Genomic DNA, 16,666 nt, shown 5'->3' with positions numbered 1-16,666 from the left:
TTATTCAAGTTATTTGATTAATTTAGCACATATAAATCATTAAACAACTTTTAACTATTTTTGGAAACTGAGCTTGTTACTATCAAGCACAAATACATACAAATACGCAATTATATCCACATGACAAGAATGCTTAATGGAAGAAAACATAAATGCATTAAGATTAAAGGAAATACTTAAAACCACAGATTCTCTGTCTACTGTGGGGTCATCTCCCAAAATGTCACAGCCCATACTAATCAAATCCTTTGCATTACTGCAGTTGCAGCACAAGAAGTCAGACAAATGTACTTGCTAAGAGAACCCCTTCATGAAGGCTTCTGTCATGAGACTGTCAAACTGTCTAACATAACAATTTCCAGTACTCAGGTTTAATCGAGCTAGACAAAAATGTTGGAGGCACTCCAACTGTTTTATGGCTTAGGGCATCAAGGATCCTGAGATCACTTCCCAAGTGCTGTCAGATTCTACATCTCCCAGATTTGGAATCCTGGCTTCTCTGACAGTCTCCTAATGAATGACCACAGGAAATTCCTCTACAGCAACTCCATGTCTTCATCAGCAAAAGAAAAATGCAGCAGCACATCCAAAATGCCCTCCTTCAAAGACTCATACATCATAATGATTTTAAAGGAAACATCAGCTTTTCAGGATTTAAATACATAGCACCATAATGATAATTTTTTACATTCCTGTCTGTTTTAGCAAGCAGGAGTGTGATGGACACAGACAAGTGCCTGCTGTTCACGTGTGACAACAAGACTTAGCTATATAAAGATGACAAAGGGCTAACAAAACTGTAATATGAAGAAAAAAAAGAATCTAAAAAAATCTTGATAAAGCCTATAGACCCTTCTTTTGAAAAAAAATTAAATAAATCTACTAGATGGAACATTTCAGAATTTTAACATTTCTTTTTTTGTATTGGAAAAACAATCTTCTTTTTGTTTGGACTGAGATTATTTAAATAATCACTGCCTCAAACTTGCAATAAAAATACTAATCACCAACTATCACATCAAAATGGTAAACTGAAATTGCCGCATTATTCATGAATGTGTTTTCTTGTTCTCACAATACCAATGACTATTTAAAAGTTTCAGTGCTTTACAGAGCTGATTTACTTGAGAAAAAAAATATTGAAAAATTTGATAGCAAAAGCAGCTTGATGTTCAAGAACATCTACATGTACTCTTCAGATCCTAAGTCAGAAACTACAGGTACAAAAATAGATTTTAATTTCAGTCTTCCAAAACTTGTCATGTTGTTGAAAGTGATGATTCATTACCTGTACATATAAGCTTATCGCAAGACTAGCAGACACAGAAGGATTTGTGGTTTATGCATCTAATTTAGAGACATAATTAGAAAATTATCTCGTACAGTTTGCAGGGAGGAACTGCAAAATCTCCTAACTCCTGCCTATTTGAATTTGATTATATATATATATGTACACTCTATATTTATACACATACATTAGAATAAGGCAGCTCAGAAGTCTTACCTGAGTCTGCTTCATTGCCCGTTCCATCCTGCGAGTGCTTCCTTTCTCCAGTTTGGTCCGAAGGAGTAAGGCTGATGTCTGAATGGCCCAGAACTTTGGCTGGGAGAGCAAGCACTGCAGACAATAAGAACATTTTGTCATTACTTAAAGACATTGAAGACAGTAAAATTTTTTAAGGTGGTCTCAAGCATGAATGTTGTTTTCTATTCTGAAAGTCAAATATGTGGCTGGAGGACTTATTTCATGAACTGAGGGCTACACAAATTACCTTAATCTATTTTCAATGTAAAAAGTGGCCTTCAAAACCACTTCCTCATTCTCAGCTATGCTGTGCTTTGTTTTACATGTACCCATATGGTGCATAGGCCAAACTGCAGAAATTAAAATGGCTACTTAGAATCAAAGGAAAAATGAAGAATTGATCCTGCGCTGACTGGCTCAGCCTTTTCCACACCTGCACACTGGGTAGCTATAGGCAGCTGCAGGGATCCTATTTCTCAAGGCTGAACAAATCCAACTCTCTCTTGGCCTCTTCTCGTATGCAAGGTGCCCTGATGCCCAGGTTAAGAGCATTTCCACATGAAAAATGTTAAATTTGCTAAGAACCTGAAGAACGTTATTTAATCTAGAACTTGCCATGACTTGAGAATGATAGGAAGAATTTTTGCCTTTAGTAGATGTATAGGGACTATGGAATAACCTATGCAAGCAGTTTTCAAAAAATAATTTTAAGTTATCGCTTAGAACACACTGCACTGATGCCAGGAACTTAGTGCCAGTCTCCAACCACTGATTTTCAGGAAAGTCCAATAGAAGACATGCAGCCAATACAATTCTGGTATCTCTTAATAATTTACAGACTGCCTGGACTCTTTCCAGTATGATTTTAGACAGAATATACCATTTCTGAAAAGTGAGACAGCAGGAAAGCTCCCTTGCTAATTTTATTGACACTGCAAATATGATCCATCTTCTCTGAGAAAATATATTTGTCTATAGATATTTGAAGAGTGGAGAAAAAGCTCCAGTGGTTTTATTCTTTCCTCTCAGAGATCTCCCAAAGCATTAAAAAGCATAATTTGCTCATGGTTTGTGTTTAATGTCTGACAAATTTCTGTCATGTTGTAATCTGGTTTTGTTTTCCCTAATGATTTCAAAAGAAAGGAGGCAGAAAGAAACAATCTAAAAAAATATCCTCCAAACAAAACTACAATAGGAAGAGAGGCAACAAGAAAAGCAAAAATGAAGGCAGTGTGAAGGCTTGCCTGTTGTGCAACAACCAATCACTCAACTAATCCTACCCTTTGTGAGCAAGAATCTCTGCACTGACTCTTTCAGGACTTTTCCTCAGTCTTAGATTAAGAGGCACCCAAAGGCTTCTATACTGTCCTCTATGTTCTCAAGATCTGGAATTAATTAAGGGAACACAATCACAACATTCTCTATTCTGTAGATTGTCAAGTGCCCTTTTACAAACTATAATCACCAAATCTGGTAACTGCTGGATGTCCTAGTTCTGAGAGGTATCTCTCCTCTGTTTCATCAAACTTCAAACACCTATTTTAGTTTCATCTTAAGACAAACACAAGCAAGGCATTCCTAGCACAGGACATTGGTGTCTGAGTTTATTTTTTAGTAGCCATACCAGGTAGCTTGCTAAATCAAACGCCTTAAGGAATTGCTTGGGCAAACACTTGAACAATGTTTCTTTTACCTTAAAAGCTTATTTTGTGGGGAAGGTCACCCTTTTCCCTATTTTCTCCACTATTATTATTGTGTCATACTATTTAATTTTTTACTTACAAGAGATTTTTTTCTGTGCTACCTAGTGGTAGACATCAGTATTAACTTTGCAAAAGAACAATGACAAGTAAAAGTCTTGGCTAATAACACTCCTAAAGATATTTTCAGGTCTGATTGCTGTCCTTGTCCAGCAGCAGAGTCCTTGTTCTCTCACTGCTTCAAGCAAGTGGCCCACGAAGGGCAGAGCACAAAGTTTCTGGTCCACAGCATCCAGCTCTGCAGGAGAACCGGCAGCCCAGGAGAGCCTCCCCTCTCTCTGCATGCACCTCCCACACCACCACCTAAGCAGTGATTTAAGCAAGCATGCTGCATGAGCTGTGCATAAAGTCAAACAGGGAGGGAGGAAATCTGAAGAGAAAAAGGGTGGAATACAAGCAGAGATAATTACATTTCGCTCCTTTGCAGGAGCAATGACGAGTCGTATTTTGAATAACAATCCTGCTTTTTAAAGGTATTCATGAAATAAAATGAAAGGTATATCTGCTGTAAAATTACAGAAGAAAAATTGAATTTTTCCAACAATTTTATTGATACAAAAAACCACTGAAACTGCACAAGACAATGAGAAGCAGACCTTGTTTGCATTAAGAAGCACTTGTACTTTTATACTGATACAGAGCTCACAATCCTGCGCCAGAATTCAAATGTTCACCTTTTCATTGCCTAATTAGGTTTAAAGCACCACAAAAAATCAAAATAATACATGCATAAAGGGCACAAATGTTTATACTCAAAGACTGTAAAGAATAGTTTCAGAACATCTAACTATAACCATTGGCAAGCTTTAATCTTATACCTTAAATGTCCAAATATTCCAGATAATAAATACTTTCTCATAAGATCCAAAGCTTTATGTTTTCACCTGAAATTAAATCTAGGCTCTGCTAATAGGATTATAGGTTAAAATAAAACATTGGAGGGGGAACAACCTAAAAACATGCAGGTTTTGTCAACATACTTGGAAGTTCATTATACTGCACCAAGGGCAGCTAAGAAAATTAACAAAATAATAATTCTGAAGCAAAACCACTATTGCACTATTGAGAATATTCACAAGTTATCATTGTTCTTACTTTAGGGAGAGAACAATAAAGAAAGAGAAACACAGAAAGATTAGACAAGCTGAGAAGAAATGAAAGGAAATAAGGTTATGCAACATTTTTCTGCACAGAATAGGATATTTTCACATGGGAAAAGCAGTTTTCCAATTCTTTCACACATTTTTTTCCTACAAACAATATCATCCTCTCCCATCATATCAGAATGTAAAAAAGGAGATGACCAAAGAATTACACAAACCAGAATATTTAATTCAATATAACTTCTTATATGACATTCAAATGAGACAAGATGCCGCAAGTCTTAATAGCAAAGCAGTCCATTACTGAACAACGCTTATAAGTATGTAAGAACAAAAGGCAACGTAAACTTCGCCTGGCAACCTCTTCCAGATTGCTCAAGGAAGTTATTGATGCCCTATCCCTGGATGTGTCCAAGGCCAGGCTGGAGAGAGAGGCTTTGAGCAAACTGGTCTAGTGGAAGGTGTCCCTACCCACGGCAGGGGAGTTGGAACAGGATGGCCTTGAAGGTCCCTATCAACCCAAACCACATTGTGATTCCAAGTAATACCTGAATTGTGAGATGGGTGACATTAGTAATGACACCCAGATCAAACCCAGCCACAGATTTCTGTCAAACCAAAAATACCATGAACAAACCATTTCAGCCTCAGTATTCAGAATTTAACCTAGGTGTGAAGCACTCCCTGATCACTCTTAAAACTTTCTGTCAGAGAAACAGACAAAGAACTGCATCAGTCAGTCACAACTTAGAGAAGGTAAAGATTGGTCAAAGCAACTCTTTTGCCTTCCTGCATCTACTATTATAAAAAGCTGGAGTTCCTATAGGAATTCTTCCTGTCATCCAAGTCAGGAAGAGCTTACTTGGGTATATAAGACAGGCTAAAAAACCTGGAACAGGTAAAGATGATTGTTATTAACTGCAGTGCTAATTAATTTTAATGGTTGCTAATTTTTCCTTATGATAAATCTAAGCAGTAAGGTTATTGTTTTACTCCTGAAGCTTGCTCACTGATAAACTACCAGTAGCCTAGCAAAGTACTGTGATTGCTATGATGGAGCTATCATCTGAAAATGGACTTGCAAACAAAGAAATTTAAATTGCAACCACTTGTGGAATTCCTAAGAATTTGCACATCAGTGAACCAAAAATATTCTGCTCGTTGGCCAAATTGCCAGGATGTGGTGAAATTATTTCACTGAAGTCACAGGCATGAGGCACCCTGAGGATAGCTCTGGTCCTCTGTCATGCCTCCAAAGACATGACCCTTAATTCAGATTCAGCCCAGGTTATTTACTGACTTATTTTAAGTTACAGACAAGCACAAAACACTGGGGACAATTCAGAGAAAAAAAAAAAAAGAAAAATATTCCTTTTCAGTTCCTTATATTATCCATTTCAGTTAACATACTTCAGGAGTTTTGGTGTTTACTTTTCAAAAAAAACCACACATTAATATTTTCAGATTACTCATGTGCACTACTTCATCCACAGTCCAATAGTCTTGTCAATAGTCAAGAGTCAATAGCCTTGTTTCATATAACTATTACATCCTTATTTAATGATTTTCAGTAATTCATTCAGATAATCAACATGAAACCCTTATTTCTTCAACACATCCCAAGGCAAAATGGCAAGCTTTTAACTCATTCTGTGCTTTGCTGTAAAATGAGACACTACTATGGCTTCTTTCCCACATTCTATATCCTGCACAATTATCAGGTGAGTACATTAAAAACCCACTAATATGACTGAGGCATGAATAGGGAAAATGTGCATTGGCTTGTATATATATCTGTTAATCTCTGCTGAATGACTTTATTACTGAAAGCTAACTTTAAAGTTTTTCATTTGTTTTTATGTACACAGCAAAGAATTAGCAAAAACTTCTACGGAATTCATGACTAAGATCAAGAGGAAGAAAACAGTATGATATTAGGGAGGAATGTGATTTGCTTTCCACATGTTATTCTTACCCAAAAAATCTGACACTTAAGTTTCTGTACAACTAATGTAAGTTTTTCTTCTGAAAAGTCATGTTCAAATGACACTTAGTTAATATCAAATTTTTTGGAAATTTCTCCTAGCACTAAACTGGTGACCAAAAAAGCAAATGAAATACAATTAAAAATAATCAACTTAGAGAAAAACCTGAAAGATGCCACATTATTGTGGAAAGACTTCCTTTCATTAAATCCATGTTTTTTCAACAGAATAGTGTTTAATAAAAGGTACTCCTTGCATTTCTGAAAAAAAGTATGTACTGCCCTGGAAAGTAGCTAAATGAACTTTATGGAACTATTTTTAATTGCCTAAGAAAGATTAATGCAATCCAAGGTCCAGAGGGATGCAAAAATAATAGAAATTTTGAGAAAAGTCCTTAAAATATTAACTCCTTTACTAACCAAGCTCAAACACAAATGATCTGCAGTAGTACTGACAGCATCTGGTTGAAATGAGATTTGGAACTTTAAACAATAATTCTGTTAGAACCCTGTAAGTTAAAATAAAGCACATTTGTGACTAAGTGGTTTCCAATACCAGCGCACTTTTTATGTTTTAGTGAAAAGCACAAGTATCAAGAGGGCAAGAAAAATACTAAATTTCTAGTTACAATTAAGCAGCAGAACCATGGCTTGGCAACAGAACAAGCCAGTCAGTATGAGCACTTTTAGCTTTTCTGCTTAGTGTAGGAACATGTAAAAGTTTCCTGTTGGCTCAAACAGATCAAGTATGTTCAAATCATGTATACATAACTTTTCTGCTGTACATGCCCACCCCAAAGATTTCAAAATAAAGAGGAATCAACAGGAGATTTGACTATATGGCATCACTAACAAAAGTACCATGCTGAGGTTTCACAGAGCTCCAATTCCTCCTAGCATTTTTATTCTTATCACAACACTCAGCAGTTTACCAATCCTTCAGTGACTGCAAATTAAGTGGAAACTGTAATAGCTGCACATATACACAAACCCTCAACTCAATAAACAACTAAAATTCATTACTGTTTTCTAAACAGGCATATTTGAATGGTCAAGGAATAGTATTTGATATTTAAGCTGATATAATGTGTGTGACTAAGGATTGCTTTTCAGCACAGAATGCTGTTGTGCTGGTGTATATAAATAGTTTAATGCAAAAAATTGCTTAGCAACCAGTTTAAGGAGTATTTCTCCTTTTATCTATATTTTAATTTAAAGTTTCTCTTTTGCAATTATTATAGAACATATGCTCTTTATACACAGAAATTAAATTTCTAATAAAAATGCATTCAGAATTGCAGAATACTCAATAACAATTACAATAAAAAGTTTTTTGTGTTTGATACACCGTTATCCTTAGTGCAATGCTACCCCAAGACTTTTCCTTTTTATTTTCCATTGTTGTTATACACAAATCCTCTCTGTTGTTATGTGTAATGATACATAATTACTGCATGTTAATCTCTAAATGTATTTTTATGTAAAAATTGAAACGGAGCCATAAACTAAAATGTGTATCTGTAAATGCCCATCTGATTAATCTCAGACAAAGACTTAATGCTACAATTTCAGAGAGGTTATTTTTTCTTACTAACAGGGAAGCTCCTCCAGTGTCTTCATAAATCATCATTTTATTGAAATTGAATAATCTGAAGTTCAGACAGAAACAACTCCATTCTTCTATACTTAAATATATATATAAAATACTTTTCATTTCTTTGAGGGTATCACCTTAACACATGACAACTTCACTTTAGGTTCAAAATTCAAACAAAACCTGACAGCCAATAAAGATTTCCTCTTGGACAGTAAATTGGAAGAGGTAGCAACAAAACACAACACATCAAATTCAAGCCTATTGCCTTTACTGCTTCTACAGGAGAACAACTACTCATGGAATCCACAGTACAATCCCCAATTTATATAAAACATCTTAAGTATGTGACAGTTCTAAACAGTCAACAGTGATTAACTTGGGAACAAACAAATAGGATGATGAAGCAAATTATTTCAAACCATCCACTCTTTCCAGCTTCTGTCATCCATAATCATTGACATTGCTTTAGACATGAACAATCAAGCTGTACATTCTCCAGTCACATTTTATTATCTACAAACACCTTCATATTCTCTAAGGTCCAACACCAAAAAAATTACATTAGGATTTCACTCCAGATGATTCTTGTTTCAAATGGACAAATTCTAACCTATTTGGAATAATTATGTCCTTGGAAAGCAACACAAAGAAGATACGGGACACAAACAAGGACAGTAATATTTTTATACCTTGAGAATGCAAGGCTTCCATAAATACTATGACAGTGGATATGTTTAGTGGCTAGCAGGAAGGAAGAGAAGAAAAGACAGTCAAATTTATGCAGAAAATTGTTCCTAGCATGGACTAGCCAAGAGATTTTGCAGATTGATCTTTGGTTGCTTTTTTCCTATTAAAAAAATATCTAAACAGAAGGAATACTCACACCAGTGTGCATTGTAGTCTACTACATCTTTCCTCCTCAAGGCCAAAAGCACTGCTCAGGTAACAAAGATCAAAGGCCCTGTTGGTATGTTTAACAGTTATCAAACCCTGTGCTGTATATGCTTTGATACATCTCTTAAATTTCACACTTTCACTAAACATGGAAATCTGTCCTACACTATCAGTCATTCGAACAGTTTTGGACCAGAAAAAAAATCAAAATATTATCAACTAATCCTGCACATTAGAAGTCATGTGAGCAACTGTCTTGACAATTTCTGTCTTTTTCAGTGAAATGGACTGCAATTTTAGGTAGCAACCAAAAGCATCATTTTTCATATGGCTTTAACAACTAGAACTTAAAAACCAACAATATGCAAAGTCTTTGGAGTTACAGATTACTAATTGATTTAACAGTCTTAGGGCAAAACTAGCAAGACAAGGCTAATTTACATTTTTTTCTTTGCAAACACAACAACTTGCATTATACACTTCTAATTAGTAATATTTCAGGCATTATTCCAAGTCCTGTGTTAGTGTTTCTTTTTCAATGCTGCATGAGAAAAATGTGTTATTACTTGGTTAGGTCTTAAATACTTTCTTGCCTAGCAGCATCTAATATAAATTCTACACGGCACCTTTAGAGCATTATGCCAAGACCTTTGCACTGTAATAACAAAACAAAAAATAAAGCAATACTTGAGTCTGTATGAAGTGCATTAGCAGAAGTTCTGTATTTTTGTTTATTAGGTCTCTTGGTGTTTCACTGAGTTGTTACATCATGCTACAGAGTCAATCATGATCATCTGTGGTTTTTTTAAGGCCTCTTGAATTACCATGATTAAAAAAATTCTCTGACTGTATGTTCGGCAAATGAGAGGCAGAAATCCTGAAAGTATTAAAGTACAGAGGAGAAGATTTACTTTCCTGCACTGGCTGAAACATCAGCATTTGCACAGTGCCATTTTCCAGTACTGCTTTAATATTCCATCTATTTCAGTAGGTTTAGACCACACATTCAGCATATATTTCCCCAAAATCTAAAGCTATTCACTCAATTGTATGACAAGGGCTTATTCTGGTCCATAAAACTAATCCTGGGACTGTTGAACTAAAATAGCTTTTCACCACAACAGGTGTTAGCTGATCATTAACAGAGCTGGGCTTAAAGCTCTTAACCACAGCCATTAGAAATACTTCTTGGTGTTAAAAAGTCAAGAGTGAGGCCAAAACACCATCAGTGATCTGCATCAAGGGACTAGTTGAATTAGAATGGCATTTTTAAAATTCACTTTGTCTAGTCTTGTCTGGTAGCCTCAGCACTCAAATTATAACATTACATCATTGTAAATACAGAGTACCTTTTGTTGATTCCTACCACTAAAACAAGAATACACTATCTGATTTTTTATTTTTTTTTTGCATTGCTATATACTTCAGTGTTTACCGCAATGCAAATTGAATGAGATTTTTTCATATACATAATTTCAGAAGCTTGGATAATTTAATGGATTTGGAGTAAAATATTAATTATGAGTGTTTTAAAAGGAAACCTACATGTACACATGCATACTGATTACTTTTTTCAGTTTTCTTTTTGTCCATACACACTTTATAAGGCAAAACGTTAGAAACCTATTAGGTAAACAATTACTTACTTACACTATACTAAACTGATCTAGAAATGAATGCTAGACTCAATAAAGCAGCAATTATATCACACTTACCTAAAGGCAATTTAATGTTCTCAAGTGCCTCATTCAATTTTAGTCCTCATGTGACTGACTCTCTCTCTGAAATTTATTGTATCTGGAATTTATCACATCTGAAGGTACATTAAATACAATATAAGAGTTATTTCGTAGTTCACTCAATCAATTAAAAAGTTCTAAGACAATTCTGGAATAAATTTTCTACTCAGAAGATATAAAAAATATCCCAATACATGAAGGCTAATGTAATTTCACTTCAACTGCATTTTCCACAGCTTTCTATACCCTACTTAACTAGTGTTCTGTAGCAAATGGGTAACATTTGAAAATGGCTAACATTTGAAAACATCCACCCACCGGTGGCCTCAGATTCTATCCTGCTTATCATTCTAAATATATTTCCCTCTATGACACTTGTTTTAAGCAGTAACTCTTACTCCTTCTGGTATCTACCTTGCAAAGGGACAATTCTTGCTTCTAGGCAACAACGTATGCTAGATCAGCTTGGAAACTGTGCTGGCTTGTGTACCACTTCCGTAGTACCTAGAATTTCCAGGAATTAAAAAAAAAAAAATCAGGCAGGAAATCTTGGACGTTAGTTCTACTATCTGCTCAAATATATTGTTACCAAAGTTATTAGAACTAGCAAGACACGTCATTGCCATCTCTTCTACCTCGTCTTAAAATTGTGGTTGAGAAAACTCAACACAGCCTCTTCTCAGAGGCTTCTCTTCTCTTCTCATAGATCAACATTATTCACCAGCAACCTTTTGCTTTGTTAGTCAATACTCAGAGTCGGCATAGCAAGCTGACAGTCTTGATTGGGATAAAGGATGACTTTCCAAAAGAAAATACCCTCAGACTTTACAGCTTCTTTGTTCCATTTGTTTGCATTAGCAAAGGAAACATAGGCAATATTCAAGTAAAGTGAGGCTGCCTTACCCTGGTCTTGGTCCTTCTAAAACACATTAGTCAGGAGAACATCCAACTTCTCTTTCCATTCTCCATTACCATCTCATCTGAAACCTGAATAATCTCAAGTCCTTTTTGCCTCTTCAGTGAATTTTTTTGAAGAACACGGAGCAAAGAGAATCACAGAAAAGGTCTAGATGTGCTGCTTTTACTAACAGATCTAAATATGTTGTTCTGTTATTTTTATCTCTTTCTGATTCCATGTACACTTCCTCACATGCAGAACACCAGTCAAAACAACTCACTCTCCTTCTCCACAGCCACACTGTTCAGAAGTCTAAAGGGAAATGGTTAAGCACTCTTAGAACAAGGTTCATAACCAAACATATGAAATGCCATAGCTGTTCCTTCCCCCGTTATACTCTTCACATCTTCTGACTACACATCAAAAATTTCCTCAGCTTTTAAGTTGGATATTCCTATGTTTTCTCTTGGAAAAAATCTGTCTCATGCCATAACCCTGCAACTCAGAAACACCTAAATATTGTGTGTATTTTAAAAATTAAATAAAATGTGTTCTTTGACATGAACACGGGGGTAGTGGAAACAGATCTCTGGTCAGAAATAGAAGAAACACAAGCACATGATGACTGTCTTTCCAGCTAGCCCTGAATGTAGCTCTGCAGATAAAAGTGAAATGACAGCACAGTGTCCCCTACATGATACAATGCACAGGGAAAAAGGTCAGAGAAAATGAGCCCTAGAGAAATCTTCCCTTTCAGAGGAAGTCTCCTATGTTCCACAAAAAGAGCTGTGTGAAAGGAATACAAAGATCTATGCTCAATGGAGAGTTTTCATTGGAAACAAAAGACTCAAAGAAAGCTTTGTATGGATTCAAATGTAACAGAAACACAAAAAAGCAAGCTCATATTAGCCTGCATGGAACAAAAATATAATAAAAAGTATGGAGACTTATAGTGAGTTATAAACATGATTCTTTGCTTCCATATAACGCAGTCTGTGACTTCACTTGCATGCATGCAGGTACATAACTTGCTATGGAAGAAACAAATACCACAATTCAAAGTAATTTTAGACACAATGAAATAATCAACTCAGATCAGGATTGGTTAAGAAAATGTTTCAATGCTTTTCCTCTTTAGGATTTCCTACTTTCTAATAACAGTACAAAGACATTATCAATCAAATTAGTTGTTCAGTTCTACTTATACAACCAAACTGCAGATGTCTCCTGGATGTTCAGAATTAGGTACATTTTCTTCTAGATTACCAGGCATTGGTGGGCTGATATTTAGCAGGTTTTTAAGAGCTTGACACTCTCTTATGATACTAAGTTTTTGTGTCCTCTTTTAAGACATAAAAGAATTTCTTTATGCTATTGCCTAATCTGGTTTTTGCGTTGTATTTCAGTTTGCATTTTTATTTTCATTTCAAGAGACAAGTTCAGAAGTAAGCTCTCCTTGGAGATTCTAAACTTATTTTTTTTAGGAGAAGAAAAACTAGAGAAAAGGAAATGTCATGAAAAATAGAAGGCACTGTTTTATTTAAAGGCATCAGCTTTCAATGACTAGTGAAGGGTAAAACACATAAGATATGGCTCCTATTTTCACTTAGAATGGAGTCCAGCCATATGACTGACACTTGTTCCGTTGTGCTAAATACATCACTTATTCTGTGTTATGCTGCAAACAACTTCAGCCAGATTTGACTGTAGTAGCATTGTTTTTTTCAGGTCTGTGGTTTGGACTTACTCCTGAAACAGCATAAGTACAGACTTCCATACCACATCACAGTACTGCATTTATTTCCTAGGGCCCAATCTCAACAGAAATAAATCACAATTTTGGATACAAAAGACTAGAATTTAACTCTTTGGAACCAACGATAGGGATTTCCCTAGTTATTTAACAAGAGCAAATTTCTCGTTTTAACTGCTCAGCCTCTGTAATTTCACCATCTGTGCCAAGATTCTCAATACATCATGTGATCTCAAGGTTATAACCTGAAAACCAGAAGAGCATTTTTTTTCCTGTGCACAGGTAGTAAAATAGTGAATCTGGTTTGACAATGGCTAGATATCATACTTTAAAAATAGATAATTTCAGGACTGCATGCAATGGTACAGGCTATCTGCAGACTTGCAATCTATTTAGTCTTAAGACAAACAAAGCAAATGACTGACAAAAGGGCTGAAATTTAGAAAAACTGTGTCACTGGAGGATATTTTCTAATGTGTTAGAATTGATCATGTGGGAGCAAAGTAAATCCCTACTCCTCTTGCAAACTACCACAGCAGGCTCCTAAATCCTCTGCCTTTCAAGCTCTACTCCCCCTCAGCCTTGCCTCTCCTCTGACAAAAGCATTTTTCAAACACACAGTGCTACAGGTTAACTCATCCTCTGCTGATAGAAATTTTTTCTTCAGGGAGACAGTTATGACTGTTAATCTTTCGATTTGTTACTACTGCCTGCAGATACAGACAAAACCCATCATTTCTCAATATTTTCTTTGGGTTGGTAATTTTTTTTTTTAAAGAAGTACTTCTTACTCAGCAAAATCTGGGTAAACCTACACATTAAGGTTCCCATTCCCTTTTTTCTGCTTTACTTGCCTGAACTTTTCAGGGCAAACTCACTGCTTTCAAAACTCCAGATCACTGGAAAAATTCTTTAGGTCTGACAGATCCTGCATCCTTATGCAACTGACCCAGGGTGGTGGGATTAGTCTGTTCTGCCTGCCTACTCACATTTATGAGCTCACCACTACGTTTTTTTCCACAGACTGCCAGTGATACTTCCTGTTTATTTGGCCTATCAACAGCCTCTGGAAGAATGCTGCTTTATATACTTTTGTTATCTGATGCTGCATAGATTTGTACTCTAACAGCAACTTTTATCTTTAATTCTACAATGATAACTTCAGCACAAATATCCATTTACAATAACTATCCTTAAAATTTCTTAACTGAGAATCTTCTGCAAGAAGAGAATATAGGGCAGCAAAAATACTTGTTCTCAGACCGATTTGGAGCACAACCAGAAAAATTACACAGAACAATGAAGCATTAAAAATTCCCTTCACAGACTCACTAGAAGGCATTAAATTATCTTCTTGAAAACAACTAATTTCAATGTTTTCATAATTTCTTAAATTTAACATCAGTCAATGGCACAAGAAGAATAACAGTTGCATACAACTTTTACATTATAAAATACACATGTCCCATTCGTGAACCAATCCAATAATGATGTTAACCAGTAAAAATCAGCTACCACATTTTTTTCTGTAACAGGCACAGCCAAAAAAATTCAGAAATAATTACATGCCTGACCAGTGATTTATAGTGAGGCTGCCACTGACTTTATTATTCATCTATGTCAGAACAAATTACAGAAGTTCCATAAAACACTCTCCCAAACTTCAGTCTGTAAGAACAGCTGTCTGTAGAACAGTGAGACAGAGCAAAAGAAAAACCACACAATGCCAGACAGGGCTCTGCAGGGAGTGTGTTTACCTGGCTTTTCCCTGTTTTGAATGCCAGCATCCGCCACAGGAATTCTGCCTACAATGGTCTCTATGGTTCAGCAGTCTACACACTGCAATACCTGGTGTGCACAAGTAATGTGACATGTTTATGCAAGAAGCATGCCTCACTTACTGCTTGGTGGGCTAAGGGGATAGGAGATAGCTAGAGATGACAGTTTCAGTGAGATTTCCAGATTGTCCTCAACGGTTTCCCCAGAAAGAGTGCATTAGCAAGTCTCAACGTCCATTAGAAGCTACTTGATTTCAATTTCACTCAGTTCCTTCCTAACTTCACCAGCAGAAACATTTTTGTCTCTTTAAAGAGCTACTGCTCTCACATGCAAGAGCATCAAGCTGCTGGAGGCCACCAGCACTCTGGCTTTTAACCTAATGTGCAAAAGTTTCGTTCCCAGGAGCAAAAAACCCCACCACCTTCCTTTCAGAGCCTGAAGACACAGTAGTCCTGAAAGAAGAGTAACTCCTTTAGCAGCAACCAAAAGTGAGGAAGGAATGGAGTAAAAGTAGTCAGCAATACATTGGCAAGAAAGAAATTAGGGAAGACAGCAAGAGTGAAAGATAAACAAAGGCAAGCACTGACAAAGAAGGGCTGAGAGGAACATGGCATGGATGAGTAAACAAAAAGGGAAGCTGACACAAGCACAAGTGACTAATACTAGTGGGGGAAAGAGTGAGAGATTGCTGGAGAGCAGGAAAGAAAATCCTCTCTTGGTGGGCAAAGTGAATAGCATTCCTAAATCTGAGAGAGTTGTGAAGAGAGAAGCTATAATCTGAATATATTTATCAGGGACAAACGGCAGTGTCTGGGTTGTGCTTTGACTGGAAAGAAGCTACAAGCATGAGCTGTAATGGATTAAGATTCAAACACAGCAGTCTAGTGTCTGACCAGTGTATTAAGCACACAAACCACAGCAGTTACTAAAATCACTATGAAAATTGGGACAAGGAATCACAGAATGAGTTGGGTTGGGTTGGCAGTGACCCTTAAAGCCATCTAGTCCAATCTCCCTGCAATGATCAGGGGCATCTTGAACTAGAACAGGTTGGTCAGAGCCTCGTGCAATTTGACCTTGAATGTTTCCAGGGATGGGGCATATACCACATCTCTGGGCAACTTGTTCTGGTGCCTCGCTACCATCTTCATAAGAAATGTCCACCTTCTGTCTAGTCTGAAGAAGCTACATAGACATTTTACTTGGAAAAACAAAAGAGGCAATCTTGTTAGTTATCTACCCCTATGGTTTGCAACTTGCCAGCTTTATTACAGCTACAACACACAGAAATGAACACTTGCCTATTATAGATCAGGAAAAGACACACAATATACAGACACATAGAGACACACACTGCAGCTCTTGCACAATAAGCTGTAAGATGAGAACTGTGTCCTTACTCCAGCCTCTAAATGTCCTGCTTGCTTTCTGACTCTTACTACTAAGCTACTAACTGCTTCAGATCATGCAAGCTGTTCAAAATAAAAACATAAACAGATTTCTAAACATATTTCATTCCTTTATTCTCACACAGTAATGCTTTGACAGATAGGCATTAAACTAAAAACCAAAGAAAACGTCATTTCTAGCAAACAAAAAACCAAATTAGGTACAATACCCAAGACATAGGCTTT

The 16,666-nt window shown here is 36.3% G+C and overlaps 1 protein-coding gene across 3 annotated transcripts in view; it reads right to left on the bottom strand.

The window, feature by feature from the left end:
• TTC27 (tetratricopeptide repeat domain 27) overlaps positions 1 to 16,666 on the bottom strand; it is a 111,475-nt gene that overhangs the window by 52,151 nt on the left and 42,658 nt on the right. For all 3 annotated transcript variants that reach the window (XM_059468298.1, XM_059468299.1, XM_059468300.1), the window contains one exon: positions 1,505 to 1,618. In XM_059468298.1, the coding sequence (XP_059324281.1) occupies positions 1,505 to 1,618 (114 nt within the window). The remainder of the gene's footprint in view (positions 1 to 1,504; positions 1,619 to 16,666) is intronic.

This window comes from Ammospiza nelsoni, chromosome 3 (genome assembly GCF_027579445.1).
Source record: "Ammospiza nelsoni isolate bAmmNel1 chromosome 3, bAmmNel1.pri, whole genome shotgun sequence".
In the NCBI taxonomy this organism is placed as follows: Eukaryota; Metazoa; Chordata; class Aves; order Passeriformes; family Passerellidae; genus Ammospiza; species Ammospiza nelsoni.
This window is presented reverse-complemented; position numbering and strand designations above follow the sequence as displayed.